The 16,671-nt window shown below is 68.8% G+C and overlaps 1 protein-coding gene across 1 annotated transcript; it reads right to left on the bottom strand.

Annotated features, from left to right (window-relative positions):
* Window positions 1-223: 223 nt before the first annotated feature.
* Window positions 224-14,828, bottom strand: ACSS2 (acyl-CoA synthetase short chain family member 2). Its single transcript, XM_029080068.2, has 18 exons — window positions 14,668-14,828; window positions 11,467-11,662; window positions 9,566-9,657; window positions 9,212-9,315; window positions 8,064-8,136; window positions 7,532-7,607; window positions 7,007-7,130; window positions 5,752-5,889; window positions 4,723-4,893; window positions 4,326-4,459; window positions 3,923-4,055; window positions 3,666-3,722; window positions 3,242-3,322; window positions 2,951-3,059; window positions 2,735-2,803; window positions 1,874-2,050; window positions 1,658-1,732; window positions 224-1,309 (listed from the first exon to the last, which is right to left on the bottom strand). Exons 1-18 carry the CDS (start codon window positions 14,792-14,794, stop codon window positions 1,182-1,184), a joined length of 2,064 nt encoding a protein of 687 aa, XP_028935901.1. The 5' UTR covers window positions 14,795-14,828; the 3' UTR covers window positions 224-1,181.
* Between the last annotated feature and the right edge of the window lie 1,843 nt (window positions 14,829-16,671).

Genomic DNA, 16,671 nt, shown 5'->3' with positions numbered 1-16,671 from the left:
TGTGTGAAAGTCAGGCCCGGGACTTTCCCCTTCTCCAGACCCTGCACCCAGCGTGGCTAGGCAAGTGGGGAGTGGGCGGGGGAGAGGACCCTGAGGAGGCTCGGCCCCATCCGTCCATTCTTCGTATTTACCGGGCGCTTACCGTGCGCAAGGCACTGTACCCGGCGCTTGGGCGGGGGCACGGACCCGCGTCAGCGGACGGCGCGGAACAGACGGACCGAGGTTCTCTTGGGCGTTTATTCCTGTCCCTCCCGGCGCAGAGCGTGGGGAAGCGTGGGCAGGGTGGGACGCGAGGACAGCCCCGCGGCCCCTCGCCCTCCGTCAGAGGAAACCACAGCCCCGAGGACTGGGCAGGGAACCAGGGGATTGGAGGAGGAGGAGGAGGAGGTCCGACCATCCATCCCTCCCCGGCCCCGAGGGCGGGGTGCGGGCCCCCAGCCGCAGGCCTCCGGAGGCCGGGCCCGGGACTCGGCGCCGCCGCCGGGGCTCTGCGGACAGCCAGGCTGGGGCGGAGGGTGCAGGCCCGGTGAGGGCGGGGCAGGCGTCGGGCCCCGTAGGCTGCGCTGCACCGGCCGCCCTCGGGGGAGGGACGGGTGGCCGGATGGGCGCCGCCTCCGCTGCCGGCTCGGCGCGCACCGGGAAGACCGTCGACGGCAGCTTGCGGCTGGGGGGCGCCGTCCGCCCCGCCTGGGCACGTGTTGCCCAGCCGTGGGGTGCGGGGGAAGGGAGGGAGGAGTTGACCGGCCTCGATGCCGCCTTCTCCCCTCCCAACCCTCTTGGGGTCAACCCCGGGGACGGGCTCCCCTCCGCAGATGGGAAGTAGCGGGGGGGAGCGGGCGTCCGCGGCGACGGCGGGAAGGAGGGGGTTCTCGGGGCTTGGGGGGAGGCAGCGGGGGTGCGGGAGGGGGGCTCGGGGCAGAAGCAGGAGGGGCAGTGAGCCGTGAAGAGGAGCAACAGTAGGGAGGAAGGAAGCGGGGGCGGAGGAAGGGGTGTCCGGGGCAATGGAGAGGAGCAGCGGGAAGGCGGGCCGGGCCGGCTCCGCTAGGAGAGAGACCCAGCCACCGGTGGATTCCCCTCCGCCCCGCCATTCGCCCGTTCGACCGTTCCTATCGGGCGCTCACTCCGTGCAGGGCACCGGACCCCGGGATCCCCGCCCCGACCTCCCGGGCCGGCCCCGCCGGTCACGGGGCCGCGGGGCGGCGGTGTTCGAAGAGGTGAGTCATGACGGAGGGGTCGGCCACGGTGGATACGTCCTCCAGGTCTGGGTCGTTCCGGGCCACCTTCCGCAGGAGCCGCCTCACGATCTTCCCTGGAGAGGACGGGGGCGGCGGGTGAGGGGGAGGGTCGGGGGCGAAGGCGGGGGGAAGAGCCCGTCCGTGGACCGGTGCCGCCTCCGCCCTTCCGGCCTGACGCGCCGGGGCCGTCCGCCCGTCTTACGGAGGAGGGAACCGAGGCCCGGGGCCGCTCGGGGGCCTGTCCTCGTCCCGTCAGCGGCGGGCCAGGGCCGAGCGCGGACCGGATGCCGGGTCGCGGATCCATCCCCTCGCCCCGGGCTCCTCTTTCTTAGGCGCCTCCCGCCGCGCCCTCCCTCCGCCCCCGCCCCCGTCGGGCCGTCGGTGACCGGGGCTCGGGCTGGGCAGGGGCGGGGCGGTCGTACCCGAGCGCGTCTTGGGCAGGCCCGGAGCGTTCTGGATGTAGTCCGGCGTGGCGATGGGGCCGATCTTCTCTCGAACTGGGAGGGGGAGCGAGGGAGACGCCTGACGGTCGGCGGCCGCCCCGGCCTCGCCACCCCCCGACCTCCCGGCCCCGCGGTCCGCTTCCAGGACGCCCTCCGGCCTCGCGCCGGGGCTCTCGTCGCGGGGGCGGGACTCACCCTGCAGCCTCAGCTCCTCCTGGAGGGCGGGGGTGAAGGCGAGGCCCTGTCGGAGGGTGACGAAGCAGTAGAGGCACTCCCCTTTGATGGGGTGGGGGCGGCTGACCGCCGCCGCCTCGGACACGGCCTCGTGTTGCAGCAGCGCCGACTCCACCTCGGCCGTGCTCAGCAGGTGACCTGCGGGACGGGGGAGGAGAATCCCCCGGGGTCACGGTCTCTGCCACCCTCCGGGAGAGCGGGGCGGGGGCCGGGGGTCTCCGTGGGAGTCCGTGGGCCCGGGTCCTTGGGGGGGAGGGGGGGTCTGTTCTTGCCCCGGGGGCGACTGCTGGCCGTAGATTGGCCCAGGTGTTTCCCCACCCTGGTGTTTCCCACGCTTGGGCTCTCGGGACCCTTCGGCTAGAAGGGAAGGTGTTGCCCTCTCCCCCTCTGGGGCGTCCCAGCGTGGCTCGGTGGAAAGAGCACGGGACCGGGGAGTCGGAGGTCGCGGGTTCTAATCCCGGCTCCGCCACTTGTCAGCTGCGTGACTCGGGGCAGGTCCCTTCACTTCTCTGGGCCTCGGTTACCTCATCTGTAAAATGGGGATTAAGACCGTGAGTGCCGCGTGGGCCAGCCTGATTATCTGGTGTCTACCCCAGCGCTTAGAACGGTGCTCGGCACGTAGTAAGCGCTTAGCAAATACCGTCATTACCATCAGCGTCGTGATCACTCCCGTCTAAAGGAGGGCGGGGTACGAAGTGCCCCCGAGAGCCGGGATCTGCCCCGGCTCACGGCGGGTCCTGGGGGCAGCTGGGGGGGGGGAGGGGAGCTTGGGGAGGGCTCCGGGCTCCAGGAGTGGCACGGGGAGGGAGTGGCCCTGCTCACCGGAGACATTGAGCATGTCGTCCATACGCCCGGTGATCCAGTAGTAGCCGTCCCGGTCCCGCCGACAGCCTGGAGTGTCCCACGCTTGGCGTCATCGCCATCCCGGCCTCGGCCTCCCCCCGCCCCCACCTCCCAGTCGGCGACCGCCGGCACGGAGCCCCCCTCCTCCCCTCCGACGCTCCCCCGCACCCCCCGGCCCCGGGGGCCGGTCCTCACCGTCGCCCGTCACGAAGTAACCGGGGAAGCGGCGGAAGTAAGTGGCCTCGAAGCGCGTGTGGTCGCCGTGGATGGTGCGCATGATGCCCGGCCACGGACGCTTGAAGACCTGCGGTGGCCGACGAGGCGGGAGGCCGGGTCGGCCGGGGGTGCTGCCTGCCCATCCTCCCCCGCGTCCTCCGCCTCTCCCCGGTCCAGTGGCCCTCGCCGAGCCGCGGGCGGTCGACTCTCCCCTCCCCTGGCGGCTCCAGCCTCCGACCCCCCACCGCTGACCAGGTCGCCCCCACTGACCAGGTAGCCCTCGGCCTCTCCTTCCAGCTCCTCCCCAGCCTCGTTGAGGATGGCAGGGTGCACGCCGAAGAACGGGAACGTCTGCGAGATGCGGGTTACCAATCCGGGGCGGGGGCCCAGCCGGCGCCGCCTCCGGGGCCGCCTCGCCAGGAGGGCCCGGACCCCCACCGAGACCCTCCTCGGGGCAGGAAAGCTCAGGGCGCAGAGCTGCGGCCGCCACGGGAGTCCGGCGGGGACCTCTCGACTCCCTCCCCTCGCCCGCTCCGGGGCGGCCCGGTCCTGTCCCGCCCTCTCCCCTCCTCCCTAACTCCCACCCACACCCCCCAGGCTGGGCCTGGACCCTCCACACCCTTCTCCCCTGCTCTGGAAGCTTAGGGGGAGGAGGAGGGACCCCGGGCCGGGGTCGGGGGGTGGGCGAACTCACCGCGGAGCCAGGCTTCAAGGGGGTGGCCCCCGGGAGAGGGGTCAGCATGTGGCCACCCTGCGGGGATGGAAATGGGCGGTCAGTCGGGGTGTCCGGGGCGGAAGCCGGTGCCCCAGGCGCCCTTCCCACCCCGTCCCCGGGCTCGCGGTCGGTCCTTAAGGGGTGGGGGGGCTTCTCCCACCGCCTCCTCTCCTGGGCAGCAGAGACCCCCCCCCCCCGCCCCCGCCGGCCAGGGCGACCGGGGAGCGTCTACCGACCGTTTCAGTCTGCCAGAAGGTGTCTACCACGGGGCAGCGCTCCTCCCCCACCACGGCGTAGTACCACAGCCAGGCCTCGGGGTTGATGGGCTCGCCCACGGTACCCAGGATCTTCAGAGACCGCCTGCAGTGCCTGCAAACCGACAGCACCGGCCTCTGGAAGCGCTACCTACCGAGCGCCTGCCGTGGGCGGGGCACCGGGGCGACCAGGCCGAGGAAGCGGGTGGGGAGCGGCGGCCAAGGTAAGGTACCCGCCCCGCCCTCCGGGAGCTTCGGGTGGACTCGAGGGGAGGCAGACGGACAGACGATTCCAGCGAGTGAGGACGGCCGGGAGGACGGGGACGGAGGGGGGGCAAGCCGGGCGGACCCCCACGGGGCGGCGACCCCCAGTCCCCGGCCTCACTTGGCGACCGGCTCGTCCCCAAACTTCATGAGCAGCCGGATGGCCGTGGGGGCCGTGTAGAGCTTGGTCACCTGGTACTTGTCCACGATGCTCCACACGCGGCCGGGGTCGGGGTGGGTGGGGAGCCCTTCGAACTGAGCACAGCCACGCTGCGTCCCGCCGGCGCCCGGCTCCCCCGCCCGCCCCCGCCCCCCGGATCCCTCGCCGGGCCCCCCCCCCCCGGCCCGATCCCGCGCCGCGCTCGGCTGGGAGATCCCGCCGCCCGGGGGTCCTAGACCCGCCCCCACCAGCTGACTCCGGGGGCTTCTGCCCCCGAGGTTCAGGCCTGCGACTTGACGGAGGCCTCCCGGGACGGCACCCGGGCTCAGAGGGGCCCTCCCGACCCCCCGCGGCTCACCAGGACGCAGGTGGCCCCGTTGGCCAGGGGGCCGTAGGTGATGTAGGAGTGACCGGTGATCCAGCCGATGTCGGCGGTGCACCAGTACACGTCGTCCGGGTGGTAGTCGAAGACGTATTTGAACGAAGTGGCGGCAAAGAGCAGGTAGCCGCCCATCGTGTGCACGACGCCCTGCCGTGAGATGATGGGATTCGTCGATAATAATAATGTTGGTATCCGTTAAGCGCTTACTACGTGCGGGGCACTGTTCTAAGCGCTGGGGGAGATACGGGGTCATCAGGTTGTCCCACGTGAGGCTCACCGGCTTCATCCCCGTTTTACAGATGAGGGAACTGAGGCACCCAGAAGTTAAGTAATAATAATGATGATGATGGTATTCGATAAGCTCTTACCGTGTGCGACGCACCGTTTTAGGTGCTGGGGGGCTATAAGGTGATCAGGATGTCCCAGGTGGGGCTCACGGGCTTAATCCCCATTTTACAGATGAGGTAACTGAGGCCCAGAGAAGTTAAGCGACTGGCCCAAAGTCACACAGCTGACAGGTGGCGGAGCGGGGATTAGAACCCACGACCTCTGACTCCTAAGCCCGGGCTCTTTCCGCTGACCCACGCTGCTTCTCGTCGCTTACTGTGGGCCGAGCGCTATTCTAAGCGCTGGGGTAGATACAGGGTTATCGGGTTGGTCCCACGTGGGGCTCACAGGCTTACTCCCCATCTCACAGATGAGGTAACTGAGCCACGGAGAAGTTAGGTGGCTTGCCCGAGGTCACGCAGCGGGCGAGTGGCAGAGCGGGGATCGGAACCCACGTCCTCTGAGTCCCAAGCCCGGGCTCTTGGCGCTGAGCCGCCCAGTCTCTCAGCCGACACGGGGCGGGGCCCATCCCGCCTCCCACCCCCGGACTCCCCTCTCCCGGGGCCAGAGACGCCACGGTGGGCCGAGGGGACTAGGGAAGCCGGGGGGGGGACCGGCCGGGGCGAAGCCCAGCCAGATCCGGGGCGTCCCTCCGGCCCCGGGCCCAGGCGGACGAACCTTGGGCTTGCCCGTGGAGCCGCTGGTGTAGAGGATGAAGAGGACGTCCTCGGCGTCACACCACTCCGGCTCGCACGTGTCGCCCGCCTCCCCCATCAGCTCGTGCCACCAGAGGTCCACGTCCGCGTTCCAGGGAATCTGGGGACCCGACAGGTCCTGCGTTCCGGATCCCGGGCCGGGGGGAGGGGCGGGTCCCGGGTCCCCCAAGCGGGGACGAGGCGGGGGAATCCGGAGCCCCCGGGCACCGATGGCCGCCACCGCTCCCGGCGCCCCCGAGGACGGGGCCAGCGAGGCCGTGTCAGGGAGGTGGAACTCACCGGCCTCTCTCCCTCCCCTCCCTTCCTCTCCCGCTCCCTTCTTCGGCTTGGCCCGAACTCGCCGACCCTCGATCGGGGCCCGGATCAGGCCGGCGGCAGCACCGGGAGCAGAGCTGTGGCCTGAGCGTCGCTCCGGGCCGACCGCTGCTACGCCCCGCCGGGGCTGGCCCGAGGCCACCGGAAACCAGCGGCCTCCGTGGGCACAGCGGCTGCCCATCTGGTTGGGTATCTGCCCCCGCCCCGTGCCCGCCTCTGAGCCGGGGGGGGGGTTCTCATTTTGGTCGTCCGGGGAGCGCGGAGAAGCTTTAGGCCTCGGCCCCGCGTCCTCCGAAGCGCCGCCTCAGCGACCGTCTCCGGGGCAGGCCAGAAAGAGGATGTTGGTCAAAGAACGTGAGGGGACGAGGCGGGGGGCGGGACCCGGCGACCCCCCAGCTCGGCTTTGGGTTGAAGGGAGAACTCGGGCCGAGTCCAGTTTCCCACGGGGACCGAAACCCAAGGGGCGGAATGTGCGGGTGCGCTGGGGTGGGGGTGGGCCTGCTCCCCTCCCTCCGGGTCACGAGGCTCAGGGTCCCCAGCTCCAGTCCACAGGCAGAACCAAGTCCCGACGAGCAGGCGAAGGGGACCCCGAGGGGCCGCCGCAGCCCCCGCGGCCACGGCTGCATGCGGGAGCCCGGGGGGCCGCCGCCGTCCCCGTGCCCACGGTCTGCGTGCGGGGAGCCCGCAGAATCTGCCCTTCTCACAGAGACGCCGTGCCCGGTCCCGCCCCGCCGGCCCCGCCTGGCCCGGAGCCCCGGCCCCTCGCTAGCCCGGAGCCCCGCCCCCGCGCCGCTCCGGACCCCCGCCTTCCTCGACGCGAAAGCACCCGGTACGGTCCCATCGCTGCGGAACGGGGACGGCGCCCCCGGCCCCACCCCCGGCCCCGGCGGTCCCGGACCCACCTGCTTGCCCTGCCCGTCCGGACACGGCCGCTTGGACGGGGGAGACCGTCCGCCCGGGCCGTCAGCCGCCGGCGCTGCTCGGAACAGGTGCTTGGCCACGATGCAGTGGCGCACGGCGAAGCCCCTGGCGGGGCCGGAGGCAGCCGCGTGTCACAACCGGGCCGGGCCGAGAAGGGGCAGCCGGAGGCCGGGAGGCTCTCTGCCCCGCCACCTCCGGGACAGGGAGTCCCGACTGACCTTTGCTGCATCCAACACAAGCCTTCCTGCCCCCTTCCCACACATTTGCCCTCTCACCCTTCTAGACTGTAATTTTGTAATGGGCAGGGAATGTGTTTTTTATAAAGTACTCTTCCGATCACTTAGTACAGTGCTCCGCACACGGTAAGCGCTCGCTAAATAGGGTTGACTGGCTGAGGCCGGCGGCCGGCTTCTCCATCCGGCTCCGCCTCGGGCCCGCAAGGTGGCCCCGGGCCACGTCCGAGCCCCCGCTCCGTTTCCTCCCACGAGGCCTTCCCAGAAACTTACTTGTCTCTGCACTTTCTCAGAGCCTCGTCCACGATCTCTTTCAGGTTAACCAGCTTGTCTCCGCGGAAAAAAGCATCTGGAAGGAGGGGGCCGTATCAGGCCCCGTCCGGGGGCTTCTCCTCCTCTCCCCGGCTCCTTCCCGCTCCGGCCACCTCTGAGCCCGTTGGCGGCGGGAAGAGCGGGAGCCGGGAAATTCGGGTTTGGCTGGAGACTTGCGGGGGCACCGGCTCGGGCCAGCGGGGAGCCCTCGGTAGCCGGAGGGGAGAACGATGCCCGAGGGTTTGCCCGGGCCCTGACCCGCTCCCGACCCCCCAGTCTCAGGGTCTCCTCCTTCCCCACGAGGTCTCTGGGGTCCCACTTCCCTCCACCTCCCCCACACCCACTTTCCCGGCTCCCGCTGCCCCTCCGTGTGCAAGCAAGGGTCAGAGACCTCTCCTGACTGGCCCTGGATGGAATCGGAGGGCTGGGGACGCTCCCCCCGCCCCCCGTCCCCCGTCCCGTCCCGTCCCTTCCCAGGGTGGGGGGCAGTCACCTGCGGTGACGAGGAGGGCACAGCTGGAGTCCATGATGCGGTCACACAGCGATTCAGCTGAGAAACCTGCAAACTGGGCGGGGAAGGGGCAACTTCAAGGGAAAGGTAGCCAGCTGGATCCGGGCGGCGGTGGGGGGCCCAGCACGGGAGCCTGGCCCTGGCCGAGGGCTCCCCCAGGGCCAAGACCCCGAAGCGACCTGCAGCCCACGTTGCGCGTGGCCCGGGCCTCGGACCGTCAACGCCGGACCCAGGACCGCGATACTCGGTCGGCCGGATTTGCCGCGGAGGCCTCCGGGAGTCCCCCCGCGCTTCCTCCCGGCGGCAGCGGAACGGGCCGGAACCGCGGACTCTGCAGCCCTGCCCGGATCTGTGAGACCTCAAACCTTAACTGCTCTGGGGTAGAGGAGGAGGGGGTCCGGGGCAGGGGAGGGACCTGGAGCGGGGAGGGGAGAGCTGGAATGGAGGAGAAACTTGCAAGGAGGGGGAGGAGGAGGGGATCTGCGGATCCCGTGTGGCGGGCTTGACGGCCCTGAATCGGCCTCCTGGACACTCCTTCCCCCTTCCTGCTGCAGCCCTGCCCCCATTCCAGCCACCCACCCATCTCCGGATCCTAAGCCATTCCTGGATCCCAGCCGGCCCCCATCCCTTAGCCGGGGCCCGCTCCTGGTCCTGACCGGCCCCTAGGCCGGACCTACCCCTGACCGGCCTCGGGGCCGGACCGGCCCCGCCCTGAAGGAGGTTCGGCTCCTCGGTCTGCCAACTTCTCATGGGTCTGAGATCCCCCCCGTCGCGAGGCCGGGGGCGGGCCGGAGGCAGAGGAACGGGGCAGGGGACCGGCGGGCCTAGGCCCTCTTGGGTCCTAGGAGTTTGGCAGGAGGGGTTTCTACGGAGAGGCATTCACTACCTGCCGGGCAGGATCTCTGCTTTCACTTCCCGGCCGGCCAGCCAATCATCCCCGGATCCCAACCAGGGACACGGTCCATCCCCGGATCCCGGCCGGCGACCCGGCCGACCCCGGATCCCAACCAGCGACCCGGCCACCCACGGGGTCCGGTCGGCCACCAGGGTAATCCCCGCCCCGCGGCCCTAGGCCCGCCAGCCTCCCGGTCAGTCGCCGCGACGGGGGGAGGGCCAGGACCGAGTCCTACCACGACGGAGTGGACGGCTCCGATCCGGGCACAGGCCAGCATGGCCACCACCAGCTCCACAATCATGGGCATGTAGATGGCCACCCGGTCGCCTTTCTTAATTCCTGCAGGACAGGGAGGGGAGACCATGGGAGAGGGGAAGCGGGCCCGGCAGGCGCGCGTGCCCCTCCCCGCCCTTCTCCTCCCCCTCCCCACCCGCCTGACGGCGGGTTGGGGGATCCCGGCGGCCAACGCCTTCCCCCAGTTCCCAGAGGTCTTGCCGTCTCGGGCCGGGCTCGCGGGGCCGGGGGGAGCGGGAGGAGGAGGAGGAGGAACGTCCCCCGGCCCCCCGGGGCCCGGCGGCCTTGGCCGCACCTAGCGTCTTGAGCACGTTGGCGAACCGGCACGTCTGGGCCAGCAGCTCTCGGTAGGTGGTCGTGGAGGCCGTCCCGGGCCGGTTGCCTTCCCTGAAAGGCACCGACAGCATGCGTTTCGGGAGCGGACCGGGGCCGAGGTCTCCCGGCACCCCCGGAGCACCCCCGCTCCCTGTCTGGTGGGAAGGAGGACCCCCGGGCGCCTCGGGGTGAAGCCGGCAGGGGCTCCCCCGGCCGCAGACGGAGCGGTCCGCGGAGGGCGGATGGATTAAGGCGCCGGGGGATGCGGTGGGGGATTTAGCCCTGTCACCATGGGGATATTACACCGGGAGGCAGCGGAGAGCGGGGGACTGGAAATCAGGGCGCCTGGATTCTCGCCCCAGCTCTGCCGCTTGCCCCCAGCCCTCGGCCCCGGGTCCCCCGCCCCCCAGCCGGAGTCCAGGGAGCACAGTAAGTCGAGTCAGCAGCCGCAGGGCAGAGAAATCTCCTCGGGCTCGGGGACCCGCAGGGCAAAGTGCAAACCCCTCCCAGCGCGACAGGGCCCCATGCCTGAACTGGGCAGATGGGCCGCGGCTCTCTCTCTCTCTCGGTGGCTTTTACCCAAGTGTGTGTGTGTATGTGTTGTGTGGGAAGGGGAGGACACAGAAAGAGAGGGAGTAGGGGGGACGGAAAGGGGGCGGGGGGAACGAAGTGGCCCAGCCAGCCAAGAAAGACTGCTGGGGGCTCCCCGTTCCCGACTCACGACGATATGGAGGCAGAGCTTTTCTGCGTGACTTCATGGGGGAGCTCAGGCCCCTCCCCCGGTGCCCTGGGGTGAAGCCCCTCCTAACCTCCCCGCTCTGGGCGGGAACAGAACACCAAAGCCGGGCACCGGCCTGGACCGGCCGCTGCCCCTGCCCCTCCCCGGCCCTCGCCCCCGATCCTGACCAACTCCTAGCCTGGACGTAATAATGATGATAATAATCGTTGTACGTGTCGAGCGCTTGCTGTGTGTTGCGTAGGCACTGTACTAAACGCTGGGGTGGATACAAGCCAAGTGGGTGGGACACAGTCCCTATCCCAAGTGGGGCTCACCGTCTCAATCCCCGTTTTAGAGATGAAGAAACCGAGGCCCAGAGAAGCCAAGTGACTTGCCCACGGTCACACGGCAGACGGGTGGCGGAGCTGGGATTAGAACCCGTGACCTTCCGACTCCCGGACCCGTGGTGGATCCACTCACTAGGCCGTGCTGCTCCTCTCACCAGCCCCTAGGCTGGCCCTGGCCCGAGCGGCGTCTGGCCCGGACCAGCCTTGCCCTTGAGTCTGCCCACCTTTCCGTGGCTCTCGGATCCCCTCTCCCGGGGGCAGCGTGGGCCGGGCCAGACCGGCCCAGCAGGGCGGAGCGGTCATGAGTTCTAATCCCGGCCCTGCCTCTTGTCTACCGCGTGACCTGGGGCGAGTCCGCTTCGCCTCTCCGGGCCTCGGTGACCTCATCTGTAAAGCGGGGATGGAGACCGTGAGCCTCACGGGGGACAGGGACCGTGCCCGGCCCGATCCGCTCATCTCCACCCCAGCGTTTAGTACGGTGCCTGGCGCCCGGTCGGCGCTTGACGAATCCCCCGGTTATTATCGTCGTTAGGGAGAGGAACCGGGCGAGGGGGTGGGCCAGAGGGAGGGGAGCGGGGCGGAGGAGGGGCGGGCCTCTTCCTTCACCCTCTCGGGTCCCAGACTTATTGCACAATGGGTTTCTGCAGCAAGACTACGTGTCCCCTGGAGTTTACTTCCTTCTGGGCAGGTTCACGAGGCGGGTTCTCCGCTTTCGCTTCCAAACCTGTTTCCGAACGTTCGCTGCCGGGTCGAGAGGCCCGGGGGCAAACTCCGGTCGGTTTGGATGCCTCCTCGGCCGGAGAATAGACACTTTACCAGTAAAAGGCGACTTTATCCCCGAGGTCCTTGTCCCCGACGATCCGGTCCAGCACGTTGTAGCAGACGTTGGTCGTGGCCCCTTTCATCCATTCGATGAAGATCCTCCCTTTCGTCACGTCGAAATTGTGGTCGAGAAAGGGCCCGGGGCACGGGGTTTTCCAGAAAAACTCCTTGGCCACGTCTCCCCAGAACTCTGCGCGCGAGAGAGAGGGAGAGGCGGGCGTTGCCGGCGGTACCCGGGCGGGGCGGAGAAGAGGTGCGGGGACCTGCCCACCCCCTGCCAGTCCCAGTGCCCCCACGGACAAGCCGGCGGGGAAAGGCCCGCCCCGGCCGCTGGGCGAGACGCGGGGCTCGGAGCTTCTCGGGCCCGTCGGAGACACCCCGGCCCCCCGACTAGTTACGGTAATAACAATAATAATAATGTTGGTATTTGTTAAGCGCTTACTATGTGCCGAGCACCGTTCTAAGCGCTGGGGTAGACACAGGGGAATGAGGTGGTCCCACGTGGGGCTCACAATCTTAATCCCCATTTTACAGATGAGGTCACTGAGGCACCGAGAAGTTAAGTGACTTGCCCGAAGTCACACGGCTGACTTGTGGCCGAGCAGGGATATGAACCCATGACCTCTGACTTCAAAGCCCGTGCTCTTTCCACTGAGCCACGCTGCTTGAGTGCTCACCGTGTGCCAGGCGCTGTACTGAGCGCTGGGGTGGAAACAGGCCAATCGGGTGGGGGACATCCACACGGGGCTCACAGTCTCCATCCCCATTTTACAGATGAAGTAACTTAGGCACAGAGAAGTGAAGTGACTTAATGATGATGACATTTGCTAAGCGCTTACTACGTGCAAAGGACCGTTCTGAGCGCTGGGGAGGAACCAAGGTGATCAGGTTGTCCCACGTGGGGCTCACAGTCTTACTGCCCCTTTTACGGATGGGCTCACCGAGGCACAGAGAAGTGAAGTGACCCGCCCAGGTTCTCGCAGCGGACGGGCGGAAGAGCCGGGATTAGAACCCACGACCTTCTGACTTGCAGGCCCGAGCTCGCTGCCGCGCTGCTGCGCTATCGTTGGGACACGCGGCTTCCCTCAGGTGGCCCGAGGGCGCACCCCGACCCGGGTAGGCGCAGGTTGGATGCAGGGGCTGAATTTGTTTAGCTTTAGACAATTTTTCACAAACCTTGGACTGAAGCCCGTGTGTCCTCCTTCCTCCTCCCCTTATCCCAAGCACTTTCACACCTCCCTTTTTCTTTTTTGATGTGAGGGAGATAATAATAATAATAATAATGTTGGTATTTGTTAAGCGCTTACTATGTGCAGAGCACTGTTCTAAGCGCTCGGGCAGATACAGGGTCATCAGGTTGTCCCACATGAGGCTCACGATCATAATCCCCATTTTACAGATGAGGTCACTGAGGCCCAGAGAAGTGACTTCAGAGCCCCCGCCGTCCCTGGCAGCCACAAAGCCCTACCGCAGGCCCACCTCCTCCAAGAAGCCTTCCCAGACTAATCCCCGCTTTTTCTCAGCTCCCTTCTCCGTCACCCTGACTTGCTCTTCCCGCCCCCCCCCCGCCACCCCTTAGGTATGATAATGTTGGTATTTTAAGCGCTCACTATGTGCCGAGCACTGTTCTGAGCGCCGGGGGAGATACGGGGTCGTCAGGTTGCCCCGCCGCGTGAGGCCCACAGTCTTCATCCCCATTTTCCAGATGAGGTCACTGAGGCACCGAGAAGTGAAGTGACTTGCCCAAAGGCACACAGCCGACAGGACGTGGGGCCGGGATCGAGAAGCGGCGTGGCTCGGTGGAAAGAGCTCCGGGTTTGGGAGTCAGAGGTCTCGGGTTTGAATCCCGGCTCTGACGCTTGTCAGCCGTGTGACTGTGGGCAAGTCACTTGACCTCTCTGTTCCTCAGTTACCGCATCTGTAAAATAGGGATTAACTGTGAGCCTCACGTGGGACAACCTGAATACCCTGTATCTCCCCAGCGCTTAGAACAGTGCTCCGCACATAGTCAGCGCTTAACAATCATCAACATTATTATTATTAACAAATAACACTGTTATCATTAGAACCCACGATCGCCGACTCCTAAACCCGTGGCTCTTTCACTGAGCCACGCTGCTTCGCTCTCTGTGTATACGCCTATAATTCTATTTATATCGATACCTATTTAAAAACGTATTGACGGCTGTCACCACCACCCCCGAGACCGCGAGCGCCTTGTGGGCAGGGATCGTCTCTATTGCTGTACTGTACTTTTCAGGCGTTTAGTACGGGGCTCGGCACGCGGCAGGCGCTCGATAAATACGACCGCACGAACCCGCAGAGGGCTTCGCGGAGCAGCGGGCCGAGCCGGACTCCTTCCCGCAGTCGAAGCCGTCTCCCGCCGGCGTGTCCCCGAGCGTCGCGCCCTCGGGCCCGGCGGGTCAAGGGGGGGACCCCGGGCCCGGGTCGGACCCCCGGCCCCGCGCCGTCTCCATCCCTCGGGGCGGCCCCCACCCTCCCACCCCAGCTCAGGCCCTCGGCGGCGCGCTCGACGACCGCGAGGACGCCGCCGACGGTGAGGCCGCGTGGCGGTGGGTTCAAATCCCGCCTCCGGGCAGCCGGGCGACCTGGGGCGAGTCGCTTCGCTCCTGCGGGCCTCGGTGGCCTCCACCGTGCCCGCGCGGGCCCGACCCGGTGACCTCCCCAGCGCCCAGGACAGGCGAGAGGCAGCGCGGCGCAGTGGCAGGAGCGCGGGCTTGGGAGTCGGAGGTCACGGGTCCCGATCCCGGCTCTGCTGCCGGTCAGCCGCGTGACCTCGGGTGAGTCCCTTCGCTTCTCGGTGCCTCGGTCACCTCACCGGTCAAATGGGGATTAAAACCGTGAGCCCCACGGGGGGTCAACCCCGTCACCTTGCATCCCCCAAGCGCTTGAGAACGGCGCTCTGCGCGGAGTAAGCGCGTGACGGACACCGGCGTTATGATTCTTCCGCTCGGTGCCCCGGGGGCCTCATCGGTCAAAGGGGGACTGAGCCCGGGAGCCCCATCGGGACAACCCGGTGGCTCTGCATCTATCCCCCCAGCGCTTGGCGCAGGGTAAGCGCTTGACGAATACCGGCCCTCCGACGGCACGTGGTGAGGGCTCAGCCGTGGCGGCGGCGATGATGACGGTGGGGCGGAAGGCCGGGCCGGTCCCGTCTCCGGCCCGGGTCCTCACCGTGCGGCCGGTCCAGCGATCGTCGGTGCAGGTCCCGGTATCGCTGCAGGGAGGGGACGTGCGCCGAGCGGCTGAGGTCGGGGGGCGGGGGCCGCGGCCGGCCGCGCCGCTCCTCCGGAGTCTCCATCCCGCTCCCAACCCGGGGCCCGCCGACGACCCCGGAAAGCCGCCCGGTGGGGAGGGGGGCCGGATGGGCCAATGGGGACGGCGGGAACCCGCCCCGCCCCCCCCCGCCCCGAGGCCACCGCCCCCCATCCCCTTAGACCCGCCCCCTGCCCTCTCTGGCCGCGCCCCCTTCTCCCGAGCCCAAAACCGTCTCCCCTCAGCCCGGCCCTGCCCCGGCCCTCGTCCCCTGGGCTCCCCACGCCCTTTCCTTCAGCCCCGGTCCTGGTCCCTTCGGCCCCGCTTCTCGCCCTCTCAGCTCCCAGCGTCCCCTTCCCTTCGGTCCTGCTCCTTATCCTCTGGGTGCCCTACTCCGAGTCCCCTCGGCCCCGGCCCTCGTCCCCTCGGCCCCCCACGCCCTTTCCCTCAGCCCCGGCCCTCGGCCCCTCGGCCCCGCTTCTCGCCCTCTCAGCTCCCAGCGTCCCCTTCCCTTCGGTCCTGCTCCTTATCCTCTCGGCGCCCTACTCCGAGTCCCCTCGGCCCCGGCCCTCGTCCCCTCAGCCCCGGCCCTCGGCCCCTCGGCCCCACTTCTCGCCCTCTCAGCTCCCAGCGTCCCCTTCCCTTCAGTCCTGCTCCTTATCCTCTGGGCGCCCTACTCCGAGTCCCCTCAGCCCCGGGCCTCGTCCTCTCGGCTCCCCACGCCCTTTCCCCTCAGCCCCGGGCCTCGTCCTCTCGCCCTCTCAGCTCCCAGAGTCCCCTTCCCTTCAGTCCAGCTCCTTATCCTCTCGGCGCCCTACTCCGAGTCCCCTCAGCCCCGGGCCTCGTCCTCTCGGCCCCCCACGCCCTTTCCCCTCAGCCCCGGGCCTCGTCCCCTCGGCCCCGCTTCTCGCCCTCTCAGCTCCCAGTGTCCCGTTCCCCTCGGTCCTGCTCCTCGTCCTCTGGGCGCCCTACTCCAAATCCCCTCAGCCCCGGCCCTCGTCCTCTCAGCCGCAGGCCTCGTCCTCTCGGCTCCCCACGCCCTTTCCCCTCAGCCCCGGCCCTCGTCCCCTCGGCCCCGCCTCTCATCTCCTCAACTCTCAGCGTCCCCTTCCCCTCAGTCTTGTTCCTTATCCTCTCGGCGCCCTACTCCGAGTCTTCTCAGCCCCGGCCCTCGTCCTCTCAGCCCCGGCCCTCGTCCTCTCAGCCCCGGCCCTCGTCCTCTCAGCCCCGGCCCTCCACCTCTGGGCTCCTCACGCCCGTTCCCCTCCGCCCCGACCCTCGTCCCCTCAGTCCCACTTCTCGTCCTCTCAGCTCCCAGTGTCCCCTTCCCCTCAGTCCTGCTCCTTATCCTCTTGGCGCCCTACTCCAAATCCCCTCAGCCCCGGGCCTCTTCCTCTCGGCTCCCCACGCCCTTTCCCCTCAGCCCCGGTGTCCACTTCCCCTCGGCTCCCCGCGCCCTTTCTCCTCAGCCCCGCCCCGGCCGGCGTCCCCTCAGTTCCCCGCCCCTCGTCCTCCGGGCTCCCCGAGCTCCTTCCCCTCGGCCTCGCCCTTCGTCCCCTCGGCTCCCCGCCCCTCGTCCTCTCAGCTCCCCGCCTCTCGTCCCCGGGCCTCGTCCTCTGGGCTCCCCGCGCCCTCGTCCCCTCGTCCCCGCCTCTTGCCCTCTCAGCTCGCAGTGTCCCCTTCCCTTCGGCCCTGCTCCTTATCCTCTCGGCGCCCTACTCCGAGTCCCCTCAGCCCCGGACCTCGACCTCTCGGCTCCCCACGCCCTTTCCCCTCAGCCCCGGCCCTCGTCCCCTCGGCCCCGCTTCGCGCCCTCTCTGCTCCCAGCGTCCCCTTCCCTTCAGTCCTGCTCCTCGTCCTCTCGGCGCCCTGCTCCAAGACCCCTCATTCCTGCTCCTCGTCCTCTCGGCTCCTCACGCCCTT

Source organism: Ornithorhynchus anatinus, chromosome 15, assembly GCF_004115215.2.
Source record: "Ornithorhynchus anatinus isolate Pmale09 chromosome 15, mOrnAna1.pri.v4, whole genome shotgun sequence".
NCBI classification, from domain to species: domain Eukaryota; kingdom Metazoa; phylum Chordata; class Mammalia; order Monotremata; family Ornithorhynchidae; genus Ornithorhynchus; species Ornithorhynchus anatinus.
Note: the sequence above shows the minus strand (reverse complement) of the source record. Positions and strands in the feature narration are given on the sequence as shown.